The sequence below is a fragment of the Cnephaeus nilssonii genome (genome assembly GCF_951640355.1).
Source record: "Cnephaeus nilssonii genome assembly, chromosome: 6".
Taxonomy (NCBI): domain Eukaryota; kingdom Metazoa; phylum Chordata; class Mammalia; order Chiroptera; family Vespertilionidae; genus Cnephaeus; species Cnephaeus nilssonii.
Window position 1 is genome coordinate 47,293,841 of NC_137077.1, and position 23,567 is coordinate 47,317,407.

Below are 23,567 nucleotides of genomic sequence, written 5' to 3' on the forward strand. Positions count from 1 at the left end.
AGTAAGGAGCAGCGAGCAGACGGGTGGTAAGGAGCAAGGGGTCCTGGACTGCGAGAGGGATGTCCCACTGCTGGCTTAGGCCCACTCCCCGCAGGTATCCCCCGAGGGCTCCCGGACTTCGAGAGGGAGCAGGCCGGGCTGAGGTACACCCCCCCCCCGGGTGTATGAATTTCATGCATCAGGTCTCTAGTGTATAATAAAGCAGGGTGCACAACTTCCATTTTCTGAAGCATTTTCTCAATTCGTTCAGATTTGCTTTCCAGCAGTTTCATTAGTTTGGCTCAAATAAACTCACAAAAATTATATACAGTTTTGAATGTTTCTTATGTTAACAATACTCTAACTAACTGAGCTGCTTGGTTAGGGCAAAGCAGGTAACATGGTTTGTATTTATTTATTTATTTATTTATTTATTTATTTTAAATGTGTTTATTGATTTTTTTTAGAGAGAGAAAGGAAGGGAGAGGGATAGAGAGATAGAAACAGTGATGTGAGCCCTGGCTGGTTTGGCTCAGTGGATAGAGCATCGGCCCATGGACTGAAGGGTTCTGGGTCCGATTCCGGTCAAGGGCACATGCCTGGGTTTGGGCTCGATCCCTAGTAGTGGGCGTTTAGGAGTAAGCTGATCAATGATTTTTCTCTCACCATTAATGTTTCTATCTTTCTCTCCCTCTCCTTTCCTCTCTGAAATCAATAAAAATCTATTTAAAAAATAAAAGAATGTTTAAAAAAAGAAACATCTATGTGAGAGAAACATCAACCAGCTGCCTCCTGCACGCCCCCTACTGGGGATTGAGCCTGCAACCAGGCATGTGGCCTGACAGGGAATCAAACCAGTGACCTCTTGGTTCATTGGTTGGTGCTCAACCACTGAGCCACACTGGCTGGGCGGTAACATGGTTTGTAAAGGTCAATCTTGAAATCATGGTTTTCAGTATATTTAGATATAGAAATAAATGTAAATGTGGTGTGTGTGTGCACATGTGTGCCTGTGCAGTGCATCCCTTAGCTCTGTCCACTGAGAGAGCCTGGAGCAGCAATATCCTAATGGCAATGAGCACAGCTAGTGTCCAGCTCTTGGTTTCAAATAACATTCTCTATTAAAAGGAACCAGAGCTCCTTGGAGAAATGGCTGATTCCAGAGCTGATGCAGGGAATGTATAAATTGAGCCTGAAACATGTTGCTATGCCAGAAAGAAAATAAAACTAAAAATGATGAATGCTGAAAGAATATTTGAAAGGAACCAAAGTTTTGCCACCTTGAAGCTACCTTTTTGGGATATTGATTTTAAGCTGTTTATTAAGAAACTAGAGGCCTGGTGCACAAAATTTGTGTAGGGGGGGCGGGGGTTTCCCTCAGTCCAGGCTGCCCTCTGGCAATCTGCGACCCCTCGGGTAGGGTCCTAGGCCTGGCCCGTGATCAAGGTCTATCGGGGTTTTCCTTCCCACAGCTGCTGGCAGCTGGCCCTGCCCCTGCTGCTGCCACTGCTTGCCATCTGTGCGGCGCTGCCCGCCCCCCCCCCCCCCCACCACCAATCACCTCCCTCCGCAGGCGACAGGCTGGGGTGCGATTGCTCTTCTGGCCTGAGCCTCCCTCTGCCTGGGGATCTATCGCAGAGCCCTGCAATTTATCACTCAGCAGAGGGAGGCCCCGCCCACCCGGCTGGGGCTCCTTGATCGCAGGCAGAGGGTGGCCTGGGCCTCCCTCTGCTGGGCGATCATGGGGTGATGGCAGGCCCCCCAACCAATCGCATAGCACCCACCTTGGCTGGCCTGGAGCCAGTGCGTGTCATAGCGTGGTCGTTGGGAAGGTTGTCCAGAAGGTCGTTCTGCTGTTCAGACGGTTGGTTGATTTGCATATTACGCTTTTATTATTATAGATAGAAGACTCAGAAAGAACCTTTGACCATCCCCCCTTTTCCTGCCCCAAAATTTCAGTCAGAAAAACCTACTTCAGGAAGGAAATCTAAAGATGTTCGACTTAACCAAAATAGCCTACCTTGAATTAAGTATGCTAAAGAAGAGGGCTCAGGCAGGGGCCTGTTAGACCAGAAATCCCAAGTGCCATTGTTTCTGAGTTGCCCAGCAAGAATTTGCCTGCCACGTATGTTCTGGTTAGATATAGAAACATATATATCTAAACCTGTAAGTCGCCCATTCTCACTGCTGAAATCGAAGACCCTGTTTCTCTCCTCCCTTTTCTTCTTTGCCCAACATGTCACATATACCTAATGTTGCTTCACTGTCTCGAATTGTCATGCTTATGTGAATTCCCCATGCACATATATGTATTGAAATTTTTTATGTTCTCTTGTTAAATCTGTCTCTGTTAATTTGATTATAAGCCCAGCTAGAAGAACTTAGAAAATGGGAGGAAAAGTATTCATTTGTTTTAGCTCCCACACAGTCATGCTGAAGGATACAGAAGACAACTTGAAAGGACTCCTGGTGACCAAATCAGACAACTCGAGTATCAAAATGAACAATATTAGTCGTTGGATAATAATTTACTGAATGTAATAGGACTTTGAGTCCATACTGATGTAATTAAGTAAAGTGAAAGCATGATGAGGAATGGAATATTACATAATCTCAAAGTTCCCCCCCCCCCCACAATACTTATTAATTACAAAAAGGAAAGAGTAGTGTACAGTAGAGAAACCTGGCAGATACCACTTTAACCAAGTAAAGTAAAAGGACATGGGACCAGGCACAGCCTGATAGGACCACGTAGGAAGAAAACAGCATCATTTCTGTGACTGTCCTGCTGATGATGCGTAACCTGAGTCTAATTATAAGGAAATTTCAGACAAACCCAAACTGAGGGACATTCTACAAAAAAACGGACAGTAATCCTCAAAAGTGTTAAGGTCATGAGAGTCAAGAATGAAACCCTGTTGCAGATTGAAGGAGACTAAAGAGACATGACAACTAAATGCAGCATATTACTGTGGCCTGGATCCCTTTGCTATAAAAGACGTCACTTGGAAAACTGGTGAAACTTGAATGGGGTCTGAGGTTTAGGAATGGTGGGAATGCATCAATGTTCTTTTCCTGGTTTTGATGGTTGTATTGTGGTTAAGTAGGAAAATGTCCTTGTTAGCAGGAAATATACACTGATGTATCAGGGTAGGGAGGGGATGGGCAACACATTGACAACTTACTCTCAAATGGTTGAGGTAGAAAGTTCTTTGTACTATTCATGTAAATTTTCTGTTTGATATAATTTCACAAAAACAGATTTTTTGTGAAAAAGCCCTGGCCAGTGTGATTCAGTTGGCTGAACATTGTCCTGTGCACCAAAAGGTTGCTGGTTCGATTCTGGGGCGGGACACATGCCCCGGTTTCCGGCTCAATCCCCAGTAAGAGGAGGGAGCCAATTGATGTTTCTCTCTCTCATTGCTATTTCTTTCTCTCCTCCCTCCCTCCTTTCTCTCTAAAAATAAATAAAAAACTATACTTTAAAAAATAAAAATAAATTAAAAAAAGAAAACGGGAAAAGGGTATTCTTTGGAAAAACTTTAGATGGTTTCCCACAATCAAGTTGCCCCTAGTACTGCTACTGTTTAATATAATAATGGAAGTTCTATACCAAGATTTAAGAAAAAAACAACAACAAAACCAAACAAAACACAACAAAAATAAGAAACCCATGCCCAGCCAGTGTCACTCAGTGGTTGAGTATCAACCTATGAACCAGGAGCTCATGGTTCAATTTCTGGTCAGGGCACATGCCTGGGTTGTGGGCTCAGTTCCCAGTGCAAGGCCTGCAGGAGGCAGCTGATCAATGATTCTCTCTCATCATTGATGTTTCTATCTCTCTCTTCCTCTCCCTTCCTCTCTGAAATCAATAAAAACATTTTTTTTAAACCAACAAAGTGAAAAAACTGAAAGGGACATATAAAACTTTTTATTTGCAGAAGATATAATTATCTCTATAGAAACCCCAGCAGAATCAATAGACAAACTAGGAAAACCAAGAAAAGAGTTCATTAAGGTTGCCAGCTACAAATTCAATTATCTTCTTCTACAGACCTAAAGGAAATATTTGTAATATCTAAAATGGATATGGGGTTAATATGTGAATATACAGTGAAATATTTTAAATCAACAAAAATAAAGACAGGAAAGTCAATTGGGAACAATGTGCAAAGCATATGAGTAGGCATTTCAAAGAGGATGAAGCTCTACTGGCTAACAAGAATATGAAGTAACACTCAATATAATCAGAGAAATACAACCGAAAAGAACTAAATGTCCACTTAATACCCATTAAAACTGTAAAAATTAGAAAGTTGTATAATATCAAGTGTTGGAGACAGTAGAGATGATAAGAACTTTCAATTAACATTAAGAATGTAAATAGATACAGACATTCTGAAAAATGATTTGGCAGTAGTTAGTGAAGTTAAGTGTGCATAATCCTCATTACCCCAAAATTCCATCTGTACAAGGTATGTATCCCAGGAAAGTTCTTGAATAGGTTCAAAGGGGACCAGGTAAGAAGATATTTCTCTAGAATTGTTTGTAGAAGTGCAGAATGGATAAGTAAACTATGAAACTATGATGGATACCTACTATAAACTCCTATGCAGGACACAGTCGGAAGCTGTCATAAGCAATAAACTTGATTATATATAGCAATAAGGATGGATCCTAGACACAGTTGACTGGAAAAAAGTACAAATAAAATAAAATGGCAATGCCACTTATGCAAATTTAAAATGCATACACTAAACAACCTGTACTAGGTTGAATAATGCCCTCCCCAAAGATGTCCACATCTTAATCCCTGAATCTGTGAATCCCCTATATATGGCAAAAGAGATTTCACAGGTGTGATTAAGTTCAGTACCTTGAGATGGGGATATTATTCTGGATTATATGGTAGACCTGATTTGATTACAGGGTCTTTGTAAGAGGGAGGCAGAAGTGAGTGAGTAGTAAATGTGATGACAGAGGAAGAAGCTATGGAGAAGGAAGAAGGGGCCACAAACTGAGGAACGTTGGCAGCCTCTAGGAGCTGGAAAAGGCAAGCAAACAGACTCTCCCCTGAAGCCTCCAGAAGGAATGGAGCCCTGCCAATACTTGATTCTAGATTTCTGACCTCCAGATCAGAAAGAGAACAAATCTGTATTGTTTTACAAAGCCACTAAATTTATGGCAATTTTTATAGCAGTAATAGGAAACTCAAGCTTACATGCATAGTTAGGAACACAGGTCAATCGCATTTGAGGGGGTATCTATGGGGAAGAAGAATAGGAGAGCAGACAGAGAATGAAAGGAGGTGATAGAGTAAAACAAGAGAGGTGGCTTGTACATCAATGAAAACACTATGTTATAACCTGAATAAGAAGATTAACTCAAGTCTCGGTAGGAAAGGTCCAGCAAAGACAAACAGAAGCAGACCACTCTGATTGATGTGTAGAAAACAGGTTGTATGCTCTGAGAGGTACGGCAGATATTCTGAGTATTGGCTCTTTTAAAGACTTCTGATGATAAAACCAGTCTCCCTTGTGCCTTGATTCTGTGAAGCTGGTGCCCTGAAGACCAGGCATATATATTTTGGTTACCAAAAGGTATACCACACATAAGAAATCACTTAATTTCTCTTACAAATTTGATTAGTGTGTCAGTCCAAAGATCTACCCTAGGTAGCCTGACAAATTCTAGTTTCCAAGTTTGTGAAGATGAGGACCAACCTGCACTGTGTGCTGACTGCCTTAAATGGACATGAAGACACGGTGCAGCCAACCTCCATCCTGGTGCTTCCCCATCCTTCAAAGCCTCATTCCTTCTGGTATCCCCAATGCCCAGCAAAGGGCCTTACACACAGTAGGCACACGGTGCTTGTGGTTAGGATTTAGGATTTGGCACATGTATAGCACTGTTAGTGGGATAAGGTGACCTTCCCTTTCCCTCAGCTCAGACCATCTTTCTAGTTTTATTTCCTATGTTGCATCTACCCCTAAGGACTCAGTATTCTCCGAACACTCCATAGTCTTTCATATTTGCTTGATATGAATAATGTTCTGTTTTTAAAGAGGAAGTTCAAATATTACTTCTTCTTGGAGATCTTTCTTGTCTTTCCGTGCATTCATTTGATCAATTATTCATTCATCTAGTGACTCATTCAACAAATATTGAGCACCTTTATAAGCTGGGCACAATGCAAGGCATTGAAAATGTGATAGTAAGCCAAACATAAAGGCTCACCACCCTCATGAGGCCTAGCGGGGGGAGACCGAGTTTAATAAACATAATTTATTATGTCCACATTCATGAATATACAATTAGCACCTGACATGTTCAGAGGAAACAAACACTGTTCTTTGAGAGCACATCACCAAGAAATCTGTTTAGAGTAGGGTGGGTTATGAGTAGAGGGGTTCAAGGAGGGCCCCTCGGAGGAAACGTTTTCTTAGGTGTCTGGAATGGCGTCCCCAAAGCTGGACGCCGCACTCCGATCAGCGTCGGGGTCCGGGGACTCTCCATGCCGCCGCCCACAGAGGTAGCCCCAGCCAGGACGGCCGGCCCTTCCCTCACCAGTCCCGAGACCTCGCGAGAGTACAAGGTCACCCGTTACGGCTCAGACTTCCCGGCCTCAGAACGGCCGCCCCCTTCCTCCTCGCCTCGCACCCCGCGCTCCGCTCGCGGATTGGCTGACGGAGCCGCGACGAGCTAGAAAGTGGTTCGACTACTAGTCCTATTTTTGGTCCCGCCCATGAAGCCTGCGGATTGGACGGCTGAGTCTTGCGTCACGAGCCTCCTAGAGCGCGGACGAGCCAATCAGGAGCTTGGCGTATTTTACAAACTGGAGAAGGAGCTGCCCCAGAAGGCAAGGCAGGGAAAAAGCGAAGAAGAGGGGGAGACCCTGAGGGGTTCCGGGGAAGGTGTGGCACGGGGATCCTGGAGGTTTTTAAGGAGGAGAGGCAGCTCGGGGTCCTGGGGCGAAAGAATAGGCTCAGGGTGTCTGGAAGTGGCACCCAGAAGAGCCGGCCTTGCAGGCGCCCGGTCTCCTGGGCGCAGGCATTTGAGCGAAGGTGGAAGTAGCAGGGGAGTGAGCACCGCACCAATGCCCCATGCTGGCTGACCTTTGATTCCTGGTCCTGCCTTCTTCCCCATCTCAATTGTAGCCGTCATGACCACCTTCCAAACCAAGAAGGATCCTCTCCTCCGGGGTGTATCACCCACCCCGAGCAAGATTCCGGTTCGCTCAAAGAGACGCCCGCCTCTCCCCACACGCGAGCCCTGCGACTTGGACCGGGAGAACCAAGATCCAAAGGTAAGAGGGGCTTGGTGAAGACAGTAGCTACAAGGAGGCAGCACACACCAGCAATGCACCCCAACGCTGAATTTTTTTTTTGTCCTTCCCTCCCCAGAGATTGGAGCAGAAGTTCAGTACTCAACGTCCCCTTGTTGACTCAGCAGGCCACAGGCCAAAAGCCACACATCAAACACAAAAATCAGAGAGATTGGTGGGGAGCACTCTGCTTCGGAAACCATTGGAGGAGCTCAGGCCTAGCCCTAAGGAACAAAGTGTGGGGCCTGGGCCCCCTCCCCAGAAAGGTACTTGTTGGAAACTAGAACACAGTCTCCTGGTGGGGAGAATGAGATGGAGATGGTGGAGTATGGGGGCTTTGTACTGCTCTAGTCTCTTGCTGACATTATATGAGTCCTTCCTAGTCCCTGCTCCTGGAAATCTCTTTGCTCTTAGAAACCCTCTCCTTCCTTCAGCAAAATGTCATCTCTTCTAAAGCCTTTTCCAGCTCTCCAGTCACAATCAGTTGCTCTGTGTTCTAATACTTTGCTATACTCTGTTATAACATGTCCATAATTGGTTTTTGGCTTTTGAATTTTAGAGAGAGGAAGGGGAGGAGAGAGAAACATCCATTTGTTGTCCCACTTATTTATGCACTCATTGGTTGATTATTGTCAGTGCCCAGACTGGGGATAGGACCTGAACCTTGGTGTATCGGGATGACACTAACCAACTGAGCTACCCAGCCAGTACGCATGTCCATGCTTTGGCTTGAGTCTGTTACCTCTCTATAGTTTGATGATAGCTTTTTGAGGATGGGCTTTGTCTTATTCATCTCGGAGCCCCAGGGCCTAGAATAGTGTCTTACATAAAGTTCTGTGAACATTTGGTGAGTTGAGTCCTATTATATGAGTCTCTGGCTTACTGTTGCACCTCAAGGTGGCTACACTAGGGTACCAGGCCCCTCTTAGCTTTCCCTCTTCCTTTCCCATGTCACCTTTCATTCTCTTCCTTTTCAGAGATTCCAGGGGTCATAGAGTTTGTGGCTGACCCTGAGGCCCTGGCTACCATCCTGTCAGGTGAGGGGGTGCAGAGCTGTCGCCTGGGGCGCCAGCCCAGTCTGGCTCAGAGAGTACTGGTTCGAGAGAGCCAGGGAGGCACCATCCGGAGGGGCCAGGTAATGAGACAGAATATGATGAGATCAGGCTGGGGTGGACTGAGGAGGGATTCCTGAGCTGATAGCCTCTTTTGGGATCCCAGGGTACCCGCGCCTCTGCATATTTGGCTCCCAGAACCCCCCAAAACCGACTAGACCCTGCCAGGGCTTCCTGCTTTTCGAGGCTAGAGGGACCAGGACCCCGCAGCTGGACCTTGTGCCCCCAGAAGCTAGAGGCGGTGGTGAGTGCCCTTGGGGGGCTGATACTCAGTGTTTCTGGGAGCTCCTTCCGGGGAGATGGCTGGCCTTGGGAGAGGAGGTATCTCATGGTGACCCAAAGCAGGTCTGCGGAGGCAGATGGGGTTGGTGGTGAAGCCTGAAGGTTTGGGGCTCACCTCTGACTCTGCTTTTTTTCTTTTGCTTTTATGGGTCAGATTCCACCTTCAGGACCTTCCTTTCACTCCTCTGCTCACCCCAGCTTCCAGGAGCTAAAAAGAGAGACAGGTGGCAGCAGCCGGTGAGAAGGAGGAGGTCATTTGGAAAAGAATGATCCAATGCTCCATACAGGGGTCCCTCAGAGCTAGGGTCTTCCAGTAGCTTTAGGACTTCCCACCAACCCAGGAGGGGAAAGGGGAGGGCGGACCTGTGACTGCCCAGGTGAGCCCTTGGAATAGGATTCAGGCCTTGTTATCCAGGCTTCAGTAGGACATCAGTTCCTTCCGGTTGTGGGGGTGGAAGGGTACAAAAATGAGAGGTGCTATCTCTTTTGATTAGTGGCTCAAGCACAGATTGTGGCAATAAATGGAATCTGGGTTTGATTCCTGACTCTTAGCAAACTTGCTAGTTGTGCAAGCTTGCCTTAATCTCCACACTTCAATTTTTTTATCTGTCAAATGAGGGTAATGTTTGTGCCATCATTAGAAGTTGTGGTGAGAATTAAATGAGCTGATGTTTGTAAAGCAGTTAGCACAGTGCCCAGCTCATACTTGATACTCAGTGACTTCTAGATGCTGCCCTTATTGTCATCAGGACTGCAGTGAGCCAGGCCTCGGGATTGCACCTGGAGACCCCAGTCCAGCGTGGTGAGTGTGTCTGTCCATGGGGAGAGAACACGGGCAAGTGGCTGTCTGCAGTGGGGATCAAGAGGAAAAAGCTCAGTGGGCTGGGGGGAAAGGGGCAAGGCCAGATCAGAAGGAGCTGGAGAGGAAGAGACCTTCTTGATAGGACAGAGGTTGGCCCAGTTGCACTTTCGTCAAAGGATGTGGTCCCTACCTTCTTCCTGCCACTTCCTACAAGAATTGCCTTCCACTCACTATTTTATCCTCAGCTCCTAAGAGCCATCAGCACATCCTGAGCCCACTCAGGGTATTCAGATTAATAAGTGATTACTGAGGTATTAGATGGATCTCCACCCTTGATGGGGCAGTGGGGGCTGTCAAACTGATATACCCTCTTTTGAGGTTGCAAAGCCCTGTGCCAAACTTTGGTAGGTGTTCCAGATACCACAGAAATTTTCTATCTCCTCCTAGCTTCCTCTGTCCTGGAAGGAGAACATGAAGTAGTCACTCACTCAGAGGAAGAAGGAAGGGGCCCTCCTGTTCTGGCCCAGTGGGTTCCATTAAGAGATAGCCGGGGGCTAACCCACACCAAGGTGAGATGGGTCCCTTCTGGGATAGGGGAAGTGGGGCAGGGGAGATACCTGGGGAAATTCCCCAGCAGCAGCCAACACTGAGGATTGTGGGTATAACCAGGTAGTCCTGGGCTTCAGATGTTAATTGGATCTGGGTTTGCTCCTGATGAGCCCATGTCCTCTCCAGAGAGGGACTGGCCTCTGTTTACCAGGTGTCTGGGGCCTGGAGGTGAGAGGTCACAGTCTGGTATATATTTGTATCACCATCAGGTCAGTGCTGAGAGATCTGACACTTGTCAGCCAAAGCATTCATTCATTCACTTCACAGTATGAATAGAGAAGCTACTGTGTGTTAAGCACTGTTATAGGTTCTGGATATACAGTAGCAAATAAGTTCACATTCTAGAAAGGGGAGACAAAAAGTAAACACATTGTAAAATATATAGTGTGTCAGATGGTGATAAGTTCTCTGTAATAAATAAATAAGGCACGGAAGTGGAAGTGGGGAGGTGGTATTGCAAATTCAAATTGGTCAGGGGGATCTTATTGAGAAGATGACATTTAAGTGAAGACCAGAGGAGCTGAGGGAATAAGCCATCCAGATATTTGGGGGAAGAACATGCCAGGAGAACTGCAGATGCAAAGGTGCTGAGGAGGAAATATGCCTAGTTTATTTAAGGATCAGCGAAAAGGAGACCGGCAACTCTGAAGTGAGAAAGGAGAATGACAGGAGGTGATGTTAGAGCAATTTCGGGATTGGACTGGGGAAGGATTTACAAACCAGAGTAAGACCTTGGATTTTACTTGGAATGAGTGGAAAGCCATGGGGAGAGGGAATGAACAAGGGAGCAACATGATTTGATTAAGTCTTAAAAGAATCACGCTGGCTGGCAAGACCGAGGAAGGCAAGGAAGGAGGGATCACTCTTCCACCTTGTTCCTCTCCACAGGACAGCCGTGACGGCCACCTGATGTCCTCCCCTGGCCCTGGGCTGCTACCATCCATCCCCCGCCCATCCCCCTTTGGATTGGCTAAGCGTGTTCCCTCCCCTGCCTCCTCAGCTCAGGTTTGTGTCCATAGCTCCTCGGGGCTGGGCAAGAGCAGAACAGTCTGGCTGGGATCCCTGCTAGGTCTAGGTTTTGTCCCTGCTCAGCCAACTCCATCTCTCCCCAGCCCTCATATTCAGTGTTGCGGCGTCTTGCCATTCGCCCCAAAACCCAGTTCACACCCATCCCATCGGCCCCCAAAGCTCAGCAGGTAAGAGAGGGCAGGGGAGGTAGCTGGTATAGGAAGGGAATGGATGAGTATAGGAAGAGTTATGATATCTCACTTTTGTCCCAGGCTCAATGTTTGAGTGGCCTCTCTCCTCAGTCTTGCCCTGAAGAGCCTGCCCTGCCCTGGGTAAGTGCCCAAAGCCTTCCCATGCTGAAATCCCTCACTCGGTCCTGTTGGCCTGACAGTTTGTGCCAGGTGGGCTCTCTAACTCTCCAACTCTCCCTGCTTCTCTGCTGCCCCTCCTAATCTTAGTCTAGGGCCTCTCAATTAGAAACCTGACCCCTTCCTCATGAAGGTGGGACTCAGGCGGGTCTTCCTGTCCCAACCAGGCTTCCTCACATGGCCCCTCTCTCTTCCCATGTGGCAGGGGCAGATTGCAGTCCGGCTATTTGACCAGGAGAGTTGTAGAAGGTTACAGGAGGGGTCTGGGAAACCGCCTGTGGCAACTCCTCATGGACCCCACCCTAGTAGAACTCCCAACCTCCAAGAGCTGAAGATGCAGGTGGGTCTTTGTGGGCAACAGCTTTGATGCCTAATGGGCAGAGACAGGGCTGGGGAAGGGAGAGACGGGAGGCGAAAGGGGGTATGGGAATAGGACAGTGTGGGCAGAGACTTGAACCCTCATCTTGACATCACACTGGGGTATTCTCTCCCACACACAGCGCATCAGTATCCTGAAGCAGCTTTTGCAACAGGAGGTAGACGGGCTGGCAGGGAGCAAGTGTGCCCCCCCTAACGGAGGCTCCTCTCTGGATATGGTTGAACTTCAGTCCCTGCTGGCAGAGATTCCTAGAACTCTGAATGCCCCAGAGCAGAATTCTGGGGCTTTCCGCCTTCCTGAACTGTTACAGCACTCTGGACTGCCAAAGCCCTGCTTTCCAGAGGAGTGTGGGGAACCACAGTTGTGCCCTGGAGCAGAGCCTGAGGCAGCTCAGCCCTGCCCTCTGGCCGAGCCAGGGCCCCCAGAGCCCTGCCATAGGAGGGAGCCTGAGATACCAGAGCCTACCACCCAGAAGCAGCCTGAGGTATCTGAGGCCTGCCCTCCTGTAGAGCCTGGATCCGTTCAGGCCTGCCCCCAGAGGCAGACTGGACTTCCAGAGCCCTCCCCTCGGGTAGAGCCGGAGGCATCAGAGGTCTGCTCTCTGGAACCTAGGAGTACAGGGCCTAGTCCACAGTCCTGCTGCGGTCAGTGGGCTCCAGCGACCACCAGTGTGATCTTCTCCTCTCAACGCCCACTTTGTGCCAGCCCCACTATCCACTCACTCCAGTCTCTGAGGCCCCCCACAGGCCAGGCAGGTAAGTAGTTGGTTGGAAGGGGTTGTGAACAAAGGAGGTCCTCATCTCACTGGGAGCAGGACCTCTGCCCTGTACCAGGTGATCCCAGGCTTGCTTGCTTCCACCTACCTTGCCCAGCCTGGCTTTCCTTCAGGAAGATGGGAGGAGCTGGGCTCCAGTCCTGTGCTCCTAATTGGCTTGCCTCTTGGTGGGGGATCGAGAAAGGGCAATATAAGGTGAGAGTAAGGAACTCCAGAGCCCACCCTGAACTCTGGCCCATGGACCCCCAGGCCCCAGCAGTCTGGCTCCTCGAACCCTGGCCCTGAGGCAGCGCCTCAAAGCATGCCTGACCGCCATCCACTGCTCCCATGAGGTGCGCCTGGATGATGAGTGTGCCATCTACACCCGCCGAGCCCCTCCCTCCGGCCCCTCTCGTGTCTGCACCAATCCGGTGGCCAAGTTATTGGACTGGCAGGATGCCCTGGTGAGCCTCCCCATCCACGGCCAAGCTGCGCCTGCACGGCAAGCCTGTGGGAAGTAGGAAGCAGAGCCAAGGGGCCAACCTTGGTTCCTTTGTAAAGATTATTGGGGAAGCGTTGGCTCAGTTCACGGATGGCTGGGCTGTGACAAGGTCTTTCTCTCTCTCCAGTGTTTTATTCCAATTGGTTCTGCCGCCCCTCCGGACTCTCCGACATGAGGCACCCACTTCCACCCGTTCCTGCCCTGTCTTGATCCTTCCTTTTAGCCCTTATTTATTGTCGGTCCACCCTATGGGATTGGGAGTCTGGGAGTCGACACCCTTTTATCCTTCAATAAAGTTTCTAAAGTGTCTGAGTATCTTTCCCGCTGGTCTGACCTGGGCCAGCACCTGCTGTTGCTCTCCAGTTGCCCACTTGGTGGCAGTGTCCTCCAGCTTAGCGCCAGCTCTGGGCTGTCAGGATCCCCGGCTCCCTCACCTTAGATCTGTCCTGAAGGGAAGAAATCATCCCTCTCTTGTTCACCCCACCCACTCAGCAAGCTCTATGAGTGTGGGGGCAACACTCATTGTCCCCTTTGGTCACCTGTTTTTCTCCCTGGTTCTTAAGATCAGTGCCACTTCCAGGAGCCATCAGCAACTTCTTCATCCCCCTAGAGATCCGCTTCTTAGAACTTTCCCTGCATCAGGCAGAACACCGAACACTAGACCCATATCCTTGCCACCTTGTTGGTGTCACTCTGGTTGGTGTCTCCCTACAGCGTAAGGCTGGAAGCTCTCCTGAAGCTCATACCGCTCCCCTCCCCCTTCCCACATCACAGCAGAAGCCCTGGGCTACTCCCCTCCTCCAGAGGTAGGCTCGCAGGGAAGAACTAAGCTTTTGCCTCAGGCAGGGTGGGTGGGAGTCCTTGAGAGGAGTGTGGGTAAGGGTCAGCCCTCTGTCCCCACTCTGTGCACCAGTTAAGAGGCACACACATTCTCTAATGTCACTTTATTGGAAGAGGCAACAGCAGCCCAGATGGAGGTGAAATGGGGACTGTACAAAATGGATTTTAAATGCGAGGGAAGAATTCACTGGTTCCTCCAGTTCACAAGAAGGCTGCCAAGGCAGGAGCCTGGAGCCTGGAAAAGGGGGATGGCAAGAGAGGTTTCATGACAGAGGACCAGTGCCTACCCCAGTCCCAACATCTCCTCCCACCTAGATGAACTCCTATTTCTGTTCTCCCGCCTACAATGCCAGGTCTGGCTAGTGAGACTGTTCTCCAGTTCCCAGTGGGAGAGAGGGCCACAGCCTCCGCCCTTCTCAGACCCGCTTCCGCAGGATGCGGGTGGTCCGCTCCCCAGCCACTGATTCCTGGACGCACTGAGAGAGACTGCCCAGTAAGGCCTCCTCCGGGAGCAGGCAGGTCCACCCCACAGCCAGGGTCTCAAAGGATGGGGTGGCACCTTGGGTGGGGCCAACTGAAAGTGGGTGAGGAGGGAAGAGAAGACAAAGGGCAAGCGAGGGGGGTAGAGGATGGGGCCGGCTCAGTCCGGGTAGATGATGAAGCCAGAGAAAGTGCTGTACTTGTTGGTGTTCCCGCCATGCACCTTCCCGCCGTCCAGCTTGATGAAGACTTCATCGCCCACATCCAGGTGCAGGATGACGCTGTTGCTGGCGTAGTCGTAGTTCTGGTCTGCGTCCTGGGCAATGGCGCTGGCCCGGACCTACCGAGAGAGAACAGAACAACCCCCTCACTCCCTTTGCGGAGCTGGGGTGGTGAGAGGGGTCGGGCGGAGTAAGTGCAGTGGGGCCAGTGAAGGTAGCTGGCGGCAGGGGCTGGGGTGGACAAGGAGAGGCCAGGAGATCGCAGAGCTTCTCAGGCACTAGTCTCACTAGCTGTGTGACTCTGGCAAGTCTCACACCTTCTCTGGTCCTCAATTTGAGCTGTAAGGTGGAGGTAATAATAGAGCCTACCCTAAATTAGTTACTACATGTGAAGTGTATTAGAACAGTGCTTTGCACATAGAAAATGCTATAGGGCCTTGCTATTATTATTATCATTTAAGAAATAAAATTAGCCTGTAATTTCTAAGATTCTGAACCCCTCTGGCCTCCTAAACTTGCATTCCTATCCCCAAGTGTTAGGGCACAGGTGTGTCCATGCATATCAAGGGTGCAGGCCATAAATGGGAAGGTGCAATGATGCATTCGTGCCTTGGGGGGCCCCTTCCCTCCTAGTTCCCTCTAGCGCACCCAGAGGGGTCTCCTTCTTCCCCAACAGGTAGCCCCTCCTCCTCTCTGGTCTCCCTGTTGCTGCTGTTCACCTCTCGCTGCCAGCCCTGCCTCCCAACCCCCCTCTTCCTATCCCGCAGGGGCTGGTTATTAACTCATTAATTATTCATCATTATTCTAATCACTATTTACTGTCCTCAGGGCCCGCAGCGCCCGTGCAGTGCAATTCTGAGTGGGAGCCACGCAGCCCCGGCCCCCTCAGAAACCGGCACACTCTAGATACACACTGCCTCTTCCACCCCCTCACAGATATCCCCGCCGCATAGACCACACTCCTACTCAGTGCCACATGCAAATAGACATGCTCTTTGTTCACACCTTTGCACCAGCCCAAGCACCCAAAGACACACTCAGATCAATACACACTCACTTGCACACATAATCCATCTCATACAGACGGACACACACTCTCACTCCCTTTCCCTGGGTTCCTGGGGCGGCCCTGCTGGGAGGAGACCCCAAAGCAGTGCCTGAGGGCCTTGCAGCAGGAGAGTGCTGTAGCCCAGCAGGAGGGGGGGTTCCCACGGCCAGGATGAGCAGGCCTGATGCAGCACCGCACCTGCAACACCACCCAATCCCAGCATGTGGGGGGAGGGAGCATTCAGAGGTCACCGCTAAGTCTCAACCTAAACCAACCCCTACGCCTGAGGCCTCTCACCATTGCTGTGTGTCTGGGTCCTCGAGCTAAGCCGAGGCAGCAGTGACGCTGGCTCTGACCACAGGGACAGGGAGCAGCAGAACCTGGAGGCCAGAGGTTGCCAGGGAGGATGTGTGGCCTACTGGGCCAGGTCCCACCTTCTCTGCTTTGCCTTTCCTCCTCCAAACCCGTCCTTTGCCTTTTTCCTTCTCCAAATCCATTCCTTCAAGCTGCCTGGCTGGTCCCTTGGCTAACAGACCATTTCTTACCTCTGACCACTGACTCAGTGTTAGCTGAGTGTAAGGCCGCTCTAGAATTGGCCCTAGGCCCTGGGACTAGCCATAGAGCTGATGGTAAATGAGCCAGTATTTTCCTTCTTTTTTACTCTTTCCTTTAAAAAAAAAATCCAAGCTGAATGCCCCACATGGGAACACCTGCCTCCTGTGCACTGCCTGGGACCGGGCAGCCTGGCATTCCTGGACTCAGTGACGCTGTTTGGAGAAGGGGATGGGCTGTGTAATGAGTGCAGGGAAATTTAAGAAAGCTACTTGGCGAATCTGAGGTTGGGGCGGGGGGGGGGGGGGGGGGTGCATCTCACCTGTCCGTTCTTCATCAGGTCTGCCCACATGCTGGTGCCGTCGCCGCCGCGCATGAGCACATGGTAAGCGAAGAAGTAGACGCCCGGCATGGGGCAGGTGAACTTGCCGCTGGCCGCCTCGTAAGCGTTGCCCACGTTAGTCACCACGTCGTCGAAGCGCAGCACCTCGTAGCCCTCGTGTGGCCGCCGCAGGCCCGCATAGAAGGCAATGCGAGGCACGTAGCCGGCAGGGGGCGCCACCCCGCCGGGGCCTGGGCCAGGAGGGCCTGGGGGACCTGGCCTGCCCGGCTCTCCTGGTGGCCCTCTGGGACCTGGTGGTCCCGGGGGCCCTCGAAGACCTGCCCTTCCCCGCCGGCCCACCTCTCCCTTGGAGCCCGGCGGGAAGGGGGGCACGGAGACAGGCGCGCCGTCGGGTCCCGGGCCTCGAGGCCCATGCGGGTCGCACACCATGCGACAACGACCCAGCATCTCGTAGTGCGCTGGCCCGCGGGAGCTGTGCACCAGCAGTGGGATCGCCACCAGCAGCAACAGCACCATGGCCACCCCGACGGCCGCGCCCGCCACCCGCTTGCGGCGGCTCAGACGCGACGCAGCCAGGGCCAGCAGATCCTCCTCACTCTTGGGCGCAATGGCGTCGGAGGCTCGGGGCTCGTGGAGGGCCCCCGAACCGGTGGCCGGGCTCGCGCCTGGGTCGGGACCCCCCTGACAGCTGCGCCCGATCCCCCCCTCCCGCCCCTGCGGCTCCCGCCTCAGCGGCGCGGTTCCCCAAACCTTCCGGCAAGGCGAAGGTCCCGCGTGGGCTGGGTCAGGGGCAGCTCCCGACGGCTCGGCGCCGGTGGTCCTGTTAACCCCCTGCTCAGCCTATCGTTCCCGGGAGCCTGACATCTGCGGCTTCTCGGACGGCTGGCTTCTTACAGACCTAGGATGCTTGCTCTCTGGACAGCTTCTTTCTCAAGGATGGCGGAGCTTAGGTCCCAGCTGCCCAGACGGATCTCTCCTGGCCGGAGCGGGGACTACTCTCCGCGCTCTGGACGTCCCGGGCTGTGCGCTGGGAGTGGCAGCCACCGGACACGATCTCCTCATAGGTTTGCGCTCTACCTCCTGGCGAGCACTGACCCGCCTTCCTACCCCAGCCGCGGCCCCAGCCCCTGCTGGAGCCCTGGCCCCGCGTGTCCCTCCTGGTAACGTGCTCCCTGTCAGCGTCCCCAACCTTCCTCTCCTCCCTCCCGGGGCGGCAGTGACTGTGGTGTGAGCCGCCTCGCGCCGGGAGCCGCTATAAGCGGCCCGGGGCGGAGCGACCCCTGGCGCCCAGAGCGGGAAACGCGGGGGCGGGGCAGGCAGCGGCCCCCACCCGCGGACCCCCGCCTCATGGTTGATGCCCGGCTCTGGGCGATTCTGCATGGGTTCACTGTTCCCACCTGTCCTTACTTTCACCCTCTACCCCGAGTTGGGTATTCCCGGAGCCCAGAGGAAGCCAGAAAATAGCGATGGGATAAAAAGGGGTCGAGATACACAAGATACACACACGGAAAAGACAGGTGGATTCCTGAGCTAAAAAGAGCCACCCCCCCCCCCAAGAAAAAATAAAGAAAAATTAAAATAAAATATAACAAGCAAACAAACGAGCAAAAGGGGTGGGGAAAAAAGAAATTCACCACCCATGCCCCCCAGTACCCATAACCAAATATCGTATGGTAAAGGGTTCAACGGTACATTTTGTCTTGAACTAGAAAAGGCAAACCTCCTGCCACCGTGCCCTCGACCCCCCAGCACTGGGGAGCACAGAGCCGCAAGAGAGAGTGAGAAAACGGACGAGCCTGTGGAAGCCAGCAGGAATCCGACAGGAAAGCTGGGGGAGCGACAGAAATCAAAGAGACAGAAAGCCAGATAGAGACGCAGAGACAGAGACAAAGCTTGGAAAAGAGACTAACTGACAGCCCCAGAGGGGGAGAGGGAGAGACAGAGACGGGGAGAGAGAGAGAGAGACAGGAGCCGAGACAGGTTGACAGATCGAGAGAGAAATGTAAATGGTGTGCTGCAGAGAGACACCCAGGTCCGTGTTTGGACTCCAATGTGACATATCAACGGTGGGGAAGACGCGGGGGCGGGGCGGTCCTTCAGCAGAGTGCTAGGCTGTGGGCCTGTGCCTTGTGACAGTGCGCTGGCAGGTGTGGATGTGGATGTAGCCTCGGGACCCTGGCCTTGTGTGTCCCTGGGTGAGTTGGGGTTGTGGATTGTTTTGTCCTGGTGTGTGTTTTGTGAGGGCTATTTGAAGAGAGGTTTTGTATTTGTCTTCCTCTTCGTCCTTAAATGTGGGACCCTATGAATGCCATCTCTCCTGTCTCGGAGGAGTGGAGTCCACTGGGGAAAAGGGTCCCCTGCCCAGCCCAGCCTAGTTCCAGCCCTGCCCTACTCCCAGGTTTTCCTCCAGCCCTAGGATCTCTGCCACCTTCCTTCCCCCTTCCTCAGAGGTCTGTGGTTAGAGAGAAAGCCAGAGAAGTTGGACCCCACATAACAAATGTTTGGAGGAGGGGTTTGAAGTTGGTTTTACAAATTAACATAACCAAAATGCAGATGAAGTTCTAGACAGCCTCCTGTGAGAGATGACTCTATTGGGCACTCCGGTGAAAAAGAGGGCACACAAGCTGTGATAGATCCCTCTCTGTGAGGGGTCAGAGTCCAGGGAAAAAGCTAGTAGCTGCATTCCTCCTTAGGGCCTGGCCCTTCTGGGGGAAGTTACTTGCTTACAGGGACCCCGGGGCCAGAGGCATGGAGAAGAGGCTCTAGGACTGGCAAAGTGGGGATGTTTGAAGACCCTGAAGGTGGACAGCTGCAAAGGACTTCTTAGAGACTAGGATAGGCCAGGACTGTAATGTATAGGAAAATGATGTGTAAAATGGAGGGCACAAAGCACACCAGGGCATGATTATTGGGTGAAGGTGATTTCCTCATTTCTTCTTTACTGTGCCTCTTCCCTGCCTCTCCCAGCCCATGATGGTACAGGGAGAAAGAGGTTGCTGAGGGTGGGCCTGTGTGGAGGGAGGCCCCTACATGCTTGAGAGAGTTGGGAGAGAAAGAATTGGCAGTCAGTGGGGGAGGGGCCTCCTCCTCCAACCATAAATACAAATTTTATTCAAGGTCTTTGTCGCCATTTGTCTTCCTGGGGGTGGGGGTGGGGGCTGAGGGCCATGTCGGGGGCCGTGCATGTCTAATTCCAGATCTGCTCCCCCAGGCTGGATGATGGATGGGTCAGAGAGAAGAGAGCAGGTCAGGGCTCACATCAGCCTCTCCTGCCTGATCCTCAAGCCCCATCGACCCCAGGTCCTGCCACTCCTCTCCTTTCTCCTCCCCACTCCCTCCACTCACCTGAGGCAATCTTTGCTCAGCCCTGCTCCCCACCCCACTCTCCGATTCACCAAGACCCTCTTTTTGAGCCCCTCACCTCAGCCCTCTTCTCCCTGGAGCTTCCCTTCTCTGCCTATCCCCAGTCCAGGCTACGAGCTGCTGCGTTGACCGGCAGGCTGCAGGCAGCGGGTGTGTGTGGTGGGGGGAGCAGGCTTGGCTCACAGGGAGCTGAGGGGCCAGCTCCATGAATTTATTCATGTTCTGTTGCTCTTTCCCCACGCTCTGGAATGAAGCTGCCAGCTCACTAGGTCCTTATTTCTTCCCCTGCAGCTGTCACAAGGAGGGATCTGGGTAGGGTCAAGGCCAGTGCTCCTGAGGCCAAAAGCCAAGTGTCTGGGTTCAAGAGGAAATTCTGGGGCCCAGGCTGGGACCTGGGATTACTTCCCCAGAGCTCTTGGGGAACCAAACTCGGAGGCCCCAGGGAGGTGATATGGTTGGGAAGGGGAGGTAGGAGAGAAGGTTGTGCTACAGGACACAGAAGGAGCAGTGGAGGTGGGGACAAGGCTGATGGGGGAGGAGAGGAGAGAGGAAGCCCTTCAGGAGTTCCCTAGGCTCCGCTCTATAAAAGCACAGTCTAGCCTGAATCTTGCCTTAACCTCCACCCTGACTCTGCACTAATCCTAACCCTAATCCCAAATTATACACTTGACTCCTTTCCAATCCTAATATGGATCCTAACTCCATAACCTCACCCTAAATGGAGCCCCTCCCCACTGGTCCTGTCCTGGAACCCAGGGGTCTCTCAAGAATTTCCCCCTAGGGCTTACAGCCAGGTGTGCCTCAGAGTTCTGAGGACCAGACTTTTGATTAGCATGCGATTAGCATATTATTTGCATGTAATATGTGCCTTCTACTCTGTGGAAGTTTTCATGTTAAAATTTTATGAAGTCTAGCAGAAAGGTCCTGGCTTCTTGAAGGTTCTCTCTTTTTGTTCCTTTTCCCACTTTCCTAATCACTGATCCCAATGCCCTCAAGGGGAAAAAGGGGGGTGAGGAGATGAGCAACAAAGGGCTCCTGGGAGGGAAGATTCTGGCAGTGTAATCAGCTCTTGTCATTGCAGTGTAACCTCCACAAGCCTCAGTTTCCTTATCCGTAAGAGGAGAGAAACCAGCTGGCTGATGTTGCATTCAGATCTAAGGAAGCACTCCCCCCGCCCTTTGCACTCTTTCCTTCCCCACCTTTTAGAGTCATTCATGATGTGGTTCTCCTCCCTCCCCACCCCATACACACATTCTGGCTTTCAGCTCCCACGTCTAAGATGACACAGGATTGGAAGCGGCTTGGGTTGCCTGGTACTAGACCCTTGATATGAAGAGAAAGGGACATTGCCCGCCTGATAGCATAGAAAGGGAAATAACATCATTGAGTGTTTCCTGTGTGTTAGGGCTTTTACATGCAAGTTCTCATTGCATCCTCGCAGCATGCTGAGAGGCGAATATATTGTCTCCATTTCACAGATGAGGAAACTGGGGTCCAGAAAGGAGAAATGGCTTGTCCTAGACAGCCCATAAGTGGCAGCACTGAAAGGAATTCTCATCTCCTGGCTTCCTTCTCAGGGCCCCGGAGAAGAGAAAGGGCAGTGGAAGGGCGAGAGAAGCAGGACAGGAGTAGGGAGCGAGATCTGAACTCCCGTTGGAGGGGAGATCTGTGTGTGAAGCCAACAGGCTAGGTACTTGGCTCAGCATAGTCCCCATCTCCAACCACCAGCTCTATGGAGACTGACGGACACCCAATGGGTGTTCAGTTTCCAGCTAACAGATGCCAGTGCACATTGGCTGCGGAAAAGAGCTGTTCAGAGGGAGAGAGGAATATGAAGCCAGCCTGAGGAAAATGTGCTCAAGAGGTGGAAGGGAGAAGAGCTGGCCAAGAGGACTGAGGACCGCTCTTCCACTCCCACCTCCAGTGGGAAAACAGTCATGGCCCTAAGAGCATGCACGCACTTTGCCCCCTTGCACAGAGGAGGATCCAAAGGCCTCAGCCGCAGGGCCTAGGGCCCCCACTCATCTGCCGCAAGAGCCCCTCGAACCGCAGCTCCGTGCAGCCTTGGGTTCAAAGAACCGCGCCAGCGCCCAGAGGGCAGAGGAGGGCTCCTAGCCCCGCAGGGAGCGGGTAGAGGTTGCCTCTAAGGTGTCCGTCAGGCCACAGCCGCCGCAGACTTGCTTCTGCAGCCCTTGACCCCTGGCCAGGTGCAGCTCCTCGCCCTAACCTTCCTCGCCACATCCTTTTGCGACCCCCTCGTCCCCACCGTCCTCCTGCCCAGCCGCCAGTTAATGAAATGCGGCGAGAGGCTGCACAGACAGCTGTCAGACCCCTCAGTTCTCCGCCGGGATATTGGATCCCGCGCTGGGAGACCGACAGGTGAGCAGAGGAGGGGTGGTGGGGGCCGAAGGAGGGGTGCTGGCTGGTGTGCAAAGCCCCGAGGGTTCGGCTAAGCGTCGTCGGCCCTAGGGTGCTCTTTCTGCCTAGCACCCCCAGCTTTTTCCTCTCCTCCAACAAACAGGAGACGGAAGGAGCCCCACACCCACCCGGCCCCGGGTCGATCCGCGGCTCCTGGTCCTGCACCCCAGGCCAGCCCGGCTCGCGTGGGAGTCGCGCGCAGCGGCTCGGATTCGGCGGGCGCGGCCCGGTGTTTCCTCCCACCTCCTTCCATTCCTTCCCTCTGGCTCCCCCTCCTTCCCGCGCTCCCTCCCCGGCGGCCGCGGCCTTTATTAGGGATTCCGTGGCTGTCGGTCCCACCATCCATCCTGTCCGCCGGCAATTAGGCGGCCAGACAAAGAGCAGCTTCGGATGGATGAGGGTCCCGGCGGATCGGAAATGTGAAGGGTCAGCGCTGCCGCCCGCGGCGCACCCCGCTCCCCGCTCTGCATAATCGCCGACCGCCGTCACTCAGCCGGCCGCCGGGGGAGCTCCGGGCCGGGCTGGGGAGCGGGCGGGGCTGGGGCTGCCGCCTAGGCGCCCGGGGCCGGGCGAGAGCGGACCTGCAACAGGGCGCGTCCTGCGGGAGAAGAAGGGCTGAGGGCGACTGGAAGCGCCTGGCGGAGAGAGGGCAGGACATGGCCCCGGGCGTTCCCTGAAGGCGGGCAGGGGAACGCCTGCCGGGGGGCTTCCAGTAAGGAAGCGGGGACCCCAGCTGCAAAGACTAGAGGCTGGTGGCCCAGACACCCACGGCTGGGAATCTGGGGGACCGAAGGTCTAGGGTCGGTCTTCCGTCGGTAGGAATGGAACTGCGCCTAGGACGAGCCCCCTGAGGGAAACGGGGTCTGTGGCCTGGTGCGCCCCTACCGGAATAGAATGGTACTGCGCTTCTATCCCCCATCTCTCAAGTGACATTCAACCCTTCCACCCGAACAGAACCGAGGGGAAGTTCAAGGAGTCCGCGCTTTTACTGCGGATTCTTTGGCGCTAGCTTCCAGCTGACAAATCAACATTTCAATCTGACAATTAGTGGTCGAGATGGGGGGAGAGGGGCTCTCGCTGCCAGGACCGGTTAACCCTCCCTGCGAGCGGCAGAGAGGTGGGCGGTGCTGGCAGTGATGAACGACTCCGAGGGGGCCCCGGGCCCCGGGCGCGCATTCATTAC

General features: G+C 52.6%; 2 protein-coding genes across 3 annotated transcripts; one reads left to right on the plus strand and one right to left on the minus strand.

The window, feature by feature from the left end:
- Positions 1-6,882: 6,882 nt before the first annotated feature.
- TROAP (trophinin associated protein) lies at positions 6,883-13,426 on the plus strand. 2 transcript variants are annotated; one of them, XM_079774317.1, is made up of 14 exons: positions 6,885-7,285; positions 7,383-7,569; positions 8,281-8,438; positions 8,522-8,659; positions 8,852-8,934; positions 9,447-9,499; positions 9,947-10,068; positions 10,997-11,113; positions 11,221-11,304; positions 11,389-11,448; positions 11,690-11,824; positions 11,985-12,618; positions 12,888-13,081; positions 13,247-13,426. In XM_079774317.1, the coding sequence occupies exons 1-14, from the start codon at positions 7,142-7,144 to the stop codon at positions 13,292-13,294; spliced, it is 2,157 nt and encodes a 718-aa protein (XP_079630443.1). In that variant the 5' UTR covers positions 6,885-7,141; the 3' UTR covers positions 13,295-13,426. The 2 variants fall into 2 exon arrangements, with proteins under 2 accessions (XP_079630442.1, XP_079630443.1); XM_079774316.1 differs by having other exon boundaries at positions 6,883-7,285; positions 11,221-11,448.
- Positions 13,427-13,868: 442 nt separating this feature from the next.
- Positions 13,869-17,329, minus strand: C1QL4 (complement C1q like 4). Its single transcript, XM_079774318.1, has 2 exons — positions 16,583-17,329; positions 13,869-14,779 (listed from the first exon to the last, which is right to left on the minus strand). Exons 1-2 carry the CDS (start codon positions 17,117-17,119, stop codon positions 14,600-14,602), a joined length of 717 nt encoding a protein of 238 aa, XP_079630444.1. The 5' UTR covers positions 17,120-17,329; the 3' UTR covers positions 13,869-14,599.
- Between the last annotated feature and the right edge of the window lie 6,238 nt (positions 17,330-23,567).